This window comes from Sorex araneus, chromosome X, assembly GCF_027595985.1.
Source record: "Sorex araneus isolate mSorAra2 chromosome X, mSorAra2.pri, whole genome shotgun sequence".
Taxonomy (NCBI): Eukaryota; Metazoa; Chordata; class Mammalia; order Eulipotyphla; family Soricidae; genus Sorex; species Sorex araneus.
Genome location: NC_073313.1, coordinates 266925620 through 266937281, shown reverse-complemented (window position 1 = coordinate 266937281; position 11662 = coordinate 266925620). Strand labels below are relative to the sequence as shown.

Sequence of the window (11662 nt, the reverse complement as noted above, 5' to 3'; positions counted from 1 at the left end):
GGGGGGGGGGGCAGGGGGAGACAGGCGCGCAGAAACCCCCTGTAAATTACTCAATTAGGGCACGGCGCGGCTCGGAGCATCGATGAATCACTTTATTGCTGTAATCAATCCTTGCGGACAGCACCGGCTCCGGGGGTGGCGGGGAGAAGGGCCCCCTGCAGCGGGCGGGGGGGGGGTCTTTGTTCCCGTCTGGGTACCGGCGGGGAATGGGGGCAGACCCCGCCCAGCACACCTGAGCAGCTCGCGGGGACGCAGCCCGGAGCCCGGCACACACCAGGGTCCGTCCCACTGTGAGACCCTCAGGGCCGGGAGCAGCGCACGCGCCCCCACCCACAAACGCGGCAGGGGCGCCAGGGCGGGCGCTGGCGGGCACAGAGGGGTCAAAGCACACCTTGGGTCAGGGCCACCGTGCTGCCCCGTGCGGACACCCCGGCTGGCCGAGCCTGGGACCCCACAGGACAGACGAGCCTTTCCTGGGGGTCTGGGGGAGTACTCCTGGGTGGTGCTCGGGAGGCCTGGAGGCCTCTCCAGCCAGACCAGTGGCCACTGTCGGGCCCAGAGGGTGCCCGGGACTCACCCAGGGCTGCACATGCGGGACGCGCCCTGCCCCACTCCGCCTGCCCCGTCCCAGGGGGTCCGTTTAGGCCGGTCACCGTGATAATCCCTTTAGTCACTTCCCTTCAGTCCGTGCATCAACCTGGTACCTCCAAGTCTGCTCAATTACGAGAGAGAGAGAGAGAGCGAGAGAAGGAGAAAAAGAGAGGGAGACAGAAGGGGGAGAGAGAGGGAGAGAGAGAGGAGAGAGAGGAGGAGAGAGGGAGAGAGAGAGGAGAGAGAGGAGAGAGACGGAGAGAGAGGGAGAGGGAGAGAGGGAGAGAGAGGGAAAGAGGGAGAGTGAGAGGAGAGAGGGAGAGAGAGGAGAGAGAGACGGAGAGAGAGAGGGAGAGGGAGAGAATGAGAGAGAGAGAGAGAGGGGGAGAGAGAGGGAAAGAGAGAGAGTGAGAGGAGGAGAGAGGGAGAGAGAGGGAAAGAGGGAAGGAGAGGAGAGTGAGAGGAGGAGAGAGGGAGAGGGAGAGGAGGAGAGAGGGAGAGAGGCAGAGGGAGAGAGAGAGGGAGAGAGGGAGAGTGAGAGGAGGAGAGAGGGAAAGAGAGAGGCAGAGGGAGAGAGAGAGGGAGAGAGGGAGAGTGAGAGGAGGAGAGAGGGAGAGAGGAGAGAGGAGGGAGAGGGAGGGAGAGAAGGAGAGAGAGATGGAGAGGGAAAGAGGGAGAGAGAGGGAGAGAGACGGAGAGAGAGGGAAAGAGAGAGAAAGAGAGAGTGAGAGGAGAGAGGGAGAGAGGGAAAGAGGGAAGGACAGGAGAGTGAGAGGAGGAGAGAGGGAGAGTGAGAGGAGGAGAGAGGGAGAGAGAGAGGCAGAGGGAGAGAGAGAAGGAGAGAGGGAGAGTGAGAGGAGGAGAGAGGGAGAGAGAGGAGAGAGAGACGGAGAGAGAGAGGGAGAGAGAGAGGCAGAGGGAGAGAGAGGGAGAGAGGGAGAGTGAGAGGAGGAGAGAGGGAGAGAGAGAGGAGAGAGGAGGGAGAGAGGGAGAGAGAGAGGCAGAGGGAGAAAGAGAGGGAGAGAGGGAGAGTGAGAGGTGGAGAGAGGGACAGAGAGGAAGAGAAGCGTCCCAGCGGCCTCATCTCCCCGCTGTCCTTTGTACTCGAAACACGTCTGACACAGTGACTGCGGCCCGGGCGGGCGGGTTTGCGCGCGGCGAGTATCACGTTTCAGCTTCACACTCTTCGCCGCGGTTCCGAGATGCCAAAAGGCCTCCCAGTGGACATCTGATCCCGAACCTTACGGCACTTGGTGGCCGGGCCCGTCCGCCCTGCGGAGGGTCCCTCCCGGCCGGCCCGCCGGGTGCTGCTGTCACTGCGGCATGGGAGTGGGAACAGGGGCCTGCTGGGACTTCCGCAACCACTTCCGGCGGGGCCGGGGGAGCCGTCTCTGGCGCTGGTCAGTCACACTGGGGCAGTGCTCTCACTCAGTGCTCGCTCCCATCTCGCCTCCCCAAACACGGATCCCCAGGTCACACGCCCCCCCCCACCTCACCTGAGCGGCCCAGCGGCACTTGACCCAGGGGGCGGGACTCTGAGGCACCCCTGAGGCCGCCGGCCCCACCCCCCCCAGCCGTCAGCCTGGACTGAAAAAAGCACATCAGGTGGCACCGGCAATCCCAGCTGTCCCGGCAGCGAAACGGGCCACCAGGAGCGGCCGCGCGCACCGCCCTGAGCCTCCACCACGACACGCCCGGCCATGGCAGGCCACGAGAGCTTGGCTCGGGGCGGCCCCCTGAACTCAGTTGACAGGGGGCCCCACGTGTGCCCACCCCGGGCTCAGGGACCCCATCACGTCTCCGTGGCCACCAGGGCTGGCACTGCTCCCCTCCGCAACCCACCCGCCCGCCGGCCAGGAGACCACCCGGACGCTGCTGCCTCTTACACCAGGGTGCCACGGCGAAGGCTGGCACGCCCGCCCCTCCCCCACGCTCCCCTCCCGGGCGCTCGTCTGGAGCCCAGGCGGCTAATTACTATTTTCTCCCGGGCCCCTGAGAACAAAGCTGCAAGCCTGCTATTAGGCCGGACTCTCCCATCGGAACTCCGGGCGCGCCGCCGGGCCAAGTGCTCTGCTTTCCCAGAGAAACTCCGGCGCCCTCTGCCACGGGCACGGCTAGCAGGAAGCGGCGGGATCGCGGCTGGAGTCACGCCCGGGGCCCTCCCGAGCACGGATTCCGACACGAGGTGGTGGAGAGTGGCCGAGACCGGTGCCAGCCTGTGATGCCAGCCACTCCCCCCCCCCAGCAAAACCAACCCCGACTTTTAACACAGCGGCACGTTCCTCTGGCTGGCGGCCGCTCGCTGCTTCCGCTCCGAGGGGCCTCAGGAGCTTATCGGAGCTGGACGGCAACAGTCCCTCCAGACCAGCGATGGCCCCCATGGGCGCGCTGACAACGGGGACCCCCGCGCCCATCCTTGGAGAACCCTCTCTCCAGGACGGGGTCACGGGCCAAACCGCTCGTCAAAACCCCACCCTGCAGGCCTGTCATTAGCTCCCGGGGACGGACAGAGGGGACCGGATGTGTCAGCACCTAAATGCACAGGGACAGCGTCCTCTAGCACTCCCTCCCCACAGGCAGGCACAGGGGCTGGGGTCTGCCGTCTCCGGACGCTTTCGGGAGAAGCATCCATCAGTGCAGGCTGCGGGGAGGGGCCGGCCCAGAGCCGCGGGTCCGGGCGCAGGGGCCGCAGTGTCAGGGCGGAGGGCCTCCCTGGCTGGGCGGTGGGCAAGCCCTCTTGAAATGGGGCCCCTTGGGGAGGGGCGGCCAAATCCAAACCCACCCAGGCCCCGGCGCGGCTCGGAGGAGAGCAGTCACCCCTGGTGAGGCGCCTGTGCCCAAACGGCACCAGCTGCGCCGAGCAGCGGCCAAGCCCGCTCCCTGGGGCACCCGCAGCTGTCATGCCACGGCGCAGAGACGCCCAGCGGCCGGCCAAGGCCAAGGGCATCTGCCTCCGGACACACCCAGGAGCGTGCCCGGACCAGCGGCGGGCACGAACCGCCCTGCCCTCCCCTGCCCTCCGCTCCCCGCCCCGCTGCCCACCTCTGCGCGGCGACCCATCGATGCTCTCGGCGCTGGACGAGTGCGCGTCGGCCGGGGGCCGCCGCAGGCTGCTGAAGTAGGCGCGGGGCCGGGAGCTGGCGCCGCGGGGCCCGGGCCCGCCGGGCGCGCCGTCCCTGCGCGCGAAGATGCCGCTGAGGAAGCGCAGCAGGCGGTGCTCGGACGCGGCGCGCGCGCGCTCCAGCCGCTGCAGGTCGCTGTTGTCCAGCGTGCGGTTCCTGCTCTGGCTGCGCCGCCAGCGCTCCAGCCCCGAGAGCGCCTCGCTCTGGCTCAGCACCTCGCCCACGTCCAGGGTGTTGCGCTTCTCCGCGGGGCCCGCGGGGTCGGGGGCGGCCCCGGGCTCGGGCTGGGGCTCGCCGCGCGGCGCGCGCCAGGCCGGGCCCCCCGAGCTGCCGCGGCGCCGCCCGCCGCCCGCGCCCGCGTCCGCGTCCGGGTCCGGGTCCGGGTCGGGGTCCGGGGCCGCGTGGGGCTCGCGCCCGAGCCGGGCGCTCCGGCTGCGGCGCAGCGGGGCCTCCCCGTCGGGGCTGACCGTCCGCTCGGGCGCGGGCTCGGGGCTGCGCGCGCACGGCCGCAGGCGGCCCAGCTCCAGCTGCCCGGTGCTGCGCGTGCGGAAGGTGCGCGGGGGCCAGGCGGGCGGGCCGCCACCCCCCGCGCCCCCCGCGGCCTCCTCGGCCTCCTCGGGCAGCCGGCCGGGCGCGTCGGGGGAGCGCGCGGGCCGCGGCGGGCGGGCCGGGCGCGGCGCGGCCAGCGGCTCCTTGCTGACCATGGTCACGGAGATGCGGTAGACCGTCCTGCGGGGCGCCGTCCCACGCTGCATGGCGTCGGCGGGCCGGCCGGCGCCGTCCAGCAGGTCCGTGCCGGCGGGGGCCGCGGGCGCGCGGGGCGCGGGGCCATGGGCCGGCTCAGGCGCGGGGCCGCCGGCGCGGGCAGGTGCGGCCGCGGCGCGCGGGGCCCGGGCGGGGCGGCGGCGCCCGCCGGCTCATTGTCTGCGCGCGCGCGGGCCCCGCTGGCCGGGCCGGGCCCCTCTGGGCGCTCGCCGGGCCCGGGCCTCGCGGGCAGCTGCGCCGGCCGCGGCCGGGGGGCGGTTTCCGCGGGGAGCGCGCGGGCGGGCGGGGCGGGGGCCGGGGCGGGATCCGCGCGCCCCGCACCGAGGCCCGGGAGCGCGGCGCGGCGGGGGCGAGCGGGCGCGCCCGCCGGGCGGCCCCAAGCGCCGGGCTGGATCGGCGGCGCGCGGAGCGGAGCCTCGGAGGGGGCCGCCCACCGCGGGGACGCGACCCTGCCTGGGCTCGGGGAGGCCCCCGCCCCGCCCCCCCGCCTGAGAGCGGCCACCGGCCACCTGCTGCGGGCGGATCCGAAAGCCTCCGCCGGTCCTGTGGCGGGAGCGGCGATCCGTTAGAAATCAGGTGTAGGGGTGTGCGCGGGGCGCAGGGGGGCAGCTGCTGAAATCAGGCACAGGTGCGCGGCTGCAGGAACAAAGCGCGGCCCGGAGCCGGCCCTCCCCCGGCAGGTGCTGGCCGCAGGCCCCTGGCAGGAGGGCTCCCTCCCGCGCAGGGAGCAGGCGGCGTGCGGGCGGGCGAGAGCGCCAGGGCCCGCCTGTGGCCAGCAGGCCCGGCCCTGCCTGGCCATCCCATCCGCCTGCCCGACCCACAGCGGGAACACGGCCCGGGCACTGAGCCCTCCCGCGGCGCCAACCCTGCTTCCTGTGGCTTTTCCTTGAGAGGGGCTCCTCTGCCCAGGCTCCCCCAGCACCCACCGGGGCCCTCCTTTGGAGCACTGTTTCGCGGGGCGGATCAACACTACACGTGCAGACGCGGGTTTCCGCCTACTTGCCCAGGGCGGTGGAAGGACACGGCGGGCACCGCATCACAGGTGACTCCGGTGTGCCTCACCGGGCACTGCAGGGCAGGCGTCTCTAGGGAAGGGTGCTGTCCTGGGTCCGACAGCTGCCTACAAGCACCTGTCTTTGGGGGCTGGCTGGCAGTGCTCAGGGGACCACGTGATGCTGAGGACTGAGCCTGGCTGCAGACCCTGTGCTCCAGCACCCCCGGCCATCGCCCCTTCCGTGTTTGGCTTTCCAGACTTGGGCCACACCCAGAGATGCTCAGGGCTGACTCCCGGCTCTGTGCTCAGGTCTGACTCCAGGCTCTGTACTCAGGGCTCACTCCCAATTCTGTGCTCAGGTCTGACTCCTGGCTCTGTGCTCGAGGATCACTCCCGATTCTGTGCTCAGGGCTCACTCCCGATTCTGTGCTCAGGTCTGACTCCTGGCTCTGTGCTCGAGGATCACTCCCGATTCTGTGCTCAGGTCTGACTCCTGGCTCTGTGCTCAGGGCTGACTGTGTTCAGAGCTGACTCCTGACTTGTGCTCGGGGCTCACTCCCGGCTCTGTGCTCAGGGCTCACTCCTGGCTCTGTGCTCAGGGGAATATATGGGATGCCAGGGATCGAAGCTGGGTCAGCCGTGTGCAAGGCACGCGCCCTCCCCGCTGCTTCCGGCCCCTTCTTTAGCCTGTTAACAGCGGGAGGGCCCTGGAGCCCCTGCACCAGCCGCCAGGAAGGTCGAGGGAAGGCCGCTCGGGAAGATGAGGGCAGCAAGCCTGGGCTGACCTCCCTCCCTCCCGGGGAAATGACAGTCTGTGAGGGGCTGAGAGGCGGTTAGCACTCGCAACGCCACTGCAGAGCGTCCCAGGCTGTCTGGGGCAGGAAACACGGCACGAGCCCGTGAGGTCGGCCACACGGCGGCCAGCACCTGCCTGAACCCCCGGGTGCCCCGGGGACACGGACAGGTGCTGGGTTCTGTTCGGGGCCCACAGCCAGTGATGCTTAGGGCTCACCCCGGCTCTGTGCTCCAGGGTCCCTCCCGATGGCGCTCAGGGGACCACAAGGGTGCTGGGGACCGAGCCTGGGCCGGCTGCCTGCAAGGTGCACGCTCCACCCGCCGCACTACCGCTGTGGTCCCAGGACGCAGATTCCGGGTGCTGGTGTATGTACCCGCAGGTCCGGGCTCGGGTGGGAGAGGCTGCGTGGGGAAAGGCTCCGCGTGCGGGGGTGGGCGTGCACAGGCTAGCGGGTGCGGGGGAGGGGCAGTGTGTGTGTGTGTGTGTGTGTGTGTGTGCGTGTGTGTGTGCGTCTGGGGGGACAGGGATGTGGGGCGGGGAGTGGGGGGGAGGGGCAGAGTGTGTGTGTGTGCGCGCGTGTGTGTGTGTCTGGGGGGACAGGGATGTGGGGCGGGGGGAGGGGCAGAGCGTGTGTGTGTGTGTGTGTGCGCGCGTGTGTGTGTCTGGGGGGACAGGGATGTGGGGCAGGGAGTGGGGGGAAGGGGCAGAGTGTGTGTGTATGTGTGTGTGTGTGTGTGTGTGTGTGTGTGTGTGTGTGTGTGTCTGGGGGGACAGGGATGTGGGTCGGGGAGTGGGGGGGTGCCTGCGCAGGGCTATGGGGGGGTGTAGGGAGCCCCGGGGCTGTGTGTGTGGGGGTGCGTGGGGCAGGCCCGTGCGGGCGCGGGGCACTGTGCCTCCTCCCGGGTGGCAGGGCGGCGGCGGGCACGGGGCCGGCAGCAGCTCTCTGCCCTGGCGTCAGTCACGCCCCCGCGGCCCTCCAGCATGACGTGCTCAGGGCTGCCACCGTGTCCCCCTGCAAGGCTGGGACCCCAGGAGGCACCAGCAGCCCGTCGGGGTGCGGGCGGGGCCTGCTCCAGGCCTCACAGGGGTGCTGCCCCCCAGGCCACACAGCCACGCCTCCTCCCTGAGCACCCTGAGTGCCCTGTGGGGTGTACAGGAACACACGTGCCGCAGGCCCTGCACTCTCGTCACTGAACACAAACTCCCACCCTTACTCTCTTCACTCCCCATGAGGTGGGGGCGTGTGAGGGGGCCTGGGTGGGGCGTGTGAAAAGGCAGCGTCTAGACCTTCCCATCAGGCCTGCATCCAGCCGTGCCCCCCAGCACCGCCCCCCCCCAGTACTGGGCAGAGTGGCCTCGGGGCGGCAGACACGGGGGCTCGCGGCGTGGGCGGCTCTACCCTCCCGTGAGACCTGCGCCCACCTGCCAGAGCCCCTCATGCTCTGCTCTGCGGAGCGCGGGCGGGAGCCGGGCGTCTGCAGCATAGTCCAGGCCGGGCTTTGCGCAGGGCTGCGGAGGGCGGGGTGAGGGAGGGCCGGGCAGAAGATTCCATCTCGGCCACCTAGTGACCCAGAATCCCCCTGACACAGGAGGAGGAAGCTGCTGGGGGCCCCCCTGGCTGCCAGCCAGGGCTCGCTGCCTCCCGGGGAGGCGCCCGACCCCACACCCGGCCCAGGGCTCCTGGCACGGCCCCGGGGCCCTGGGCGGGCGGCCCAGGGAGAAGCGCGGCTCCCAGCCGGCAGGGAACATGGGCTCTCCCGGGCCGGGGCAGCTAGGCAGGACCTGTCAGAGCCCCTCTGCAGCACACAGCTGCCTTTGGAGCCACTGGGGGGCCGGGCCGGGGAGGGAGCACGTCCCCCTGCACCCCTGCGCCCGCAGCTCTGGCCATTCCCAGCTGCCCTGCATTGGGGATGCCCCCGCCCCTGCAGGATGGGGCGAGGAGTGGAAAACGCCCCCAGCCCCCCCACCCCGCTCCTGCACAGCCCCGTCCGTGGAGAACACGAGGGTCGGCAGCCGGCAGGGGTGCAGGGTGCAGGGTGCGGGGGTCCTGGTGGCCACTCCGACCCCTCTCCTGGCTGTGTGAGCAGCAGGCTGACCGGGGCAGCAGGAGCTGAGGACAAGCCCACGGTGGGGGCCGGACCCCACACCCGCACACTGTCACTCCTGCGGGCGGGCACCTGCGGGCGGGCACCTGTGGGCAGGCACCCCTGTGCCCTGTGCGGGGGGACACAGGTCCTGGGGCCCTTGGGCTGCCCTGAGCCTGCAGCCCTCCCCAGCCCCCCGCCCCTCTGTACCTGACACAGAAGTCTCTAGAAAAGGTAGAGCTGTAGGGGCCCAGGAGGGGGACCCGGGGAAGCCCCTTCCCCCTGCACCCCTGCCCGCCCCACAGCCTCACGCCCGCGGGAACCGCTACAGACCCCGAGGCCGTGGCCCAGGGGACCCCGCACAGCGGCTGAGGCAGGAGAGGGGCTCGGGACCGCAGTGGACCCGGCAGCCCGAGACGGGGCCGGCGAGGCCCGAGCAGTGTCCCAGGGGCCGGGCCCCAGAAGGGCCGCCCGAGGGTCAGGCTATGGGGGCTCCAACAGCTTTAGGAGGTGGCCGCCACATGGGGTGGCCTCCCAGAGTGCGCCCCTCACCGGCCAGCGCCCGCCCACCTGGAGAAGACCCCCACCCCGGACCCCGAGGGAAGGGGGCAGCCCCAGACGGCATCCCACCTGCAGGCCGGACCCCTCCCGGTTCGGGGGCCTGACCTGCCCATCTGCCATCGGGGTCCCCAGCACCTGGCTGCAGTCACCCCTGCCCGCACAGGCCCAAGGACGCACCTCCCAGGAGAGAGGGGACGGGGCACCTGTATCAGGACACCGCCGGGACTGGCCCCCACACAACCACCCGCGTACACACACACACCAAAGAGTGGGGGGAGTGGGAGAAATGGGGAGAGGGAGGGGAGGGGAAGAAAGGGGGGGGAAAGAGGAGAGAGAACTGAGGGGAGAGGAGGGGGAGGGGAGGGAGGGCTGTCCTGCGCGTTTGCTGTGACACGGGCTGGGCTGGCCCTGGGCTCTCGCTGTCCCCCTGAGCGGAGTCGGTGGGTAGGCCGCACCCCTGCAGGCTCGGCCGCCCCCCCACAGAGCACCAACTCTGCAGGGGTGGGGAGCAGGGAGGGGCCGGGGCTGGCCGGGCTGACAGGGCGGAGGGAAGCCCTGTCCCCCACACCAAGCGGCCCTGCCGGGGTGGGGAAGGGGGTCCTTCCGCAGGAAGCCCCGGGGAGTGGGTGACCACGACTCTGCAGTGTGGCGGCTCCGAGAAAGACTCCAGCTGCAGGAACTGACCTGGGGGGCCGCGGGGAGGGCGGAGAAGCTCGTGCTGCACTGACCCCCCCACCCCCCCCCGATTTACTGACCCCCAAACCCTGCAGGCTGTACGCCCCCCAAACCCGGCTAGGCTGCACTGACCCCCCCAAACCCTGTGGGCTGCACTGACCCCAGAAGGGCCTGCACCCCATCACCGCCCTCCCCAAACCCCTGGGGATCGCAGTCACACAACCGTTTGGGCCCCAAACCTGCTGCCCGCCAGAAGGACCCAGCGTTCTAGAACCTTCCCCGGCCCCGCTGGCCGGCTGGGTCGTGAGCAATGCGCAGGGACTCCAGGGGAGGGACAGGGGAGGGTGCGGTACCCCCAGGCCCAGGCTACCCCCAGGCACGCCGATACCCCACCTGGTTTCTGCTTGTTTGGGGGTCACAGCAGCAAGGCTCAGGGCCACTCCGGGTGGTGGCCAGGACCCAGCCCAGGCCAGCCGCCTGCCAAGCGGCTGTCACCTCACCGGCCCCCTCGGCCCACCGGCACCCCAGGCTTCACTCCCCTTCTCTCAAGTCGCTCAGGGCGCCCCTCTCCCGACACCCAGCCCCACCTCCGCGCCCCCCCCCCCCACACCAGATTCCCAATGTCTCACCCCAAACCCAGACCGCGGCCCCCAAAGCAGAACAGAAACAACCGACCTGGTACCACGCCCCAGCCCTGACCTCCGCAGCCCCTTCTCCGCCCCCTCCCTGCTGGCTGGGCTGCCTTTCTGGAATGTTCCGTGGCAGCTGTGGGAAGGGCACTTCCATGCTGACCCGCAGGGGCATCTGCTGGGCCCAACCCGGGCCCCTCCAGAGGCCCCAACGGCCAAGCTGCCCCCTGGGCTGGCCCCATGGAAGGCGCGTCCTGGGGCGCAAAGGATCTCCGGGAGCTCGCAGGGCGCCCAGTGCCCCCCCCCGCCCGCCCCTCCGCCCCACAGGCCACAGGCTCTGCCCTCGACCCTTGGGCCCATCCCCGCACCAGCTCAGAGCTCACAGGAGCGGGCTGGAGACCCCCCACGGAGCACCAGCTGTCGGGCGACCCTCCAGGTGGTCAATCCCGGCCCCTCCCCACGCCCAGGGAGGACTGCTGTGGGGACGACTCACTGAGGGGAGGAGGCAGCACCACCCAGGAGCCTCGGGCTCCGAGGGTGACGGGAAGCACAGCGGGGTCCTCCCTGGCCCGCGCTGACCCCCCACGTCAGAATGTTTCCAGGTGGTGGCTGCAGCCTCCGGGACTATGGGGCACTTTCTGCACACGAAGAAGGGAGAGGACAGCGGGGAGGTCACTGACACATGCTGACCAGGCCCCACCCCTCACACCCTGAACCCCACCAGGACCGACTCTCGAGCACTGAGCCGGGAGTCAGCCCCGAGCACTGAGCCGGGAGTCAGCCCTGAGCACTTAGCCGGGAGTCAGCCAAGCACGGAGCCGGGAGTTAGCCCTGAGCACGAAGCCAGGAGTGGGCCCCGAGCACAGAGCCAAGAGTGGGCCCCGAGCACAGAGCCCGAGGACGAGGGCGCAGAAGCACGAGCTCACAGGAGGTGGGAACGGGCTGCCAGCACCACCAGGGGTCAGGCCAAGGGGGCCGCCCGCCAGGCACACAAACACCCCCCGGGGCTTCCTGAAGCGGGAGGGGGTCACTGGAAACTCCTGCAGAGAGATGGATGTGGCCCTGGGAAGAATGTTCCGGAAACAGGAAGTGGCTGGCGGGCTGAGCTCACACGGAGGAAGTGGAATCCTCAGGTGTGCGGTGGGGGTGCGGCAGAGACCCCCAGCGGCACATCCTGCTGTCGTGGAATGTTCCAGCACCCACCAACCCCGGGGCTCTGGCGCCCAGCCCAAGGCACCCGGAGCTCGGACGAGGCGGGACGGTCAGCCTCTCAGCGCCCGAGGAGAGGGGCTCGGACCCTGCCAGCACCACGGCCACCCACGCTCCCCGAGCAGCGCCCCCAGACCCGCTGCCCTCGGCCGCCCACGCCCTGCCCAGTGGCCACTCGGGCCCAGCCCTCAAGGCGCGGCCGGGAACCTCGGGGGTGGAAGAGCTTGGGCTGACTC

The 11662-nt window shown here is 70.7% G+C and overlaps 1 protein-coding gene across 6 annotated transcripts in view; it reads right to left on the bottom strand.

Moving 5' to 3' along the window:
- Positions 1 to 11662, bottom strand: part of AGAP1 (ArfGAP with GTPase domain, ankyrin repeat and PH domain 1) — a 275018-nt gene that overhangs the window by 225172 nt on the left and 38184 nt on the right. For 3 of the 6 annotated variants that reach the window (XM_055123417.1, XM_055123419.1, XM_055123418.1), the window contains exon 1: positions 3634 to 4580. The exons of the other annotated variants lie outside the window; for them this stretch is intronic. In XM_055123417.1, coding sequence (XP_054979392.1) covers positions 3634 to 4468 — 835 coding nt within the window. In that variant the 5' untranslated portion in view covers positions 4469 to 4580. Of the gene's footprint in view, positions 1 to 3633; positions 4581 to 11662 lie in introns of those variants that run through there. 6 annotated transcript variants of the gene reach the window in all.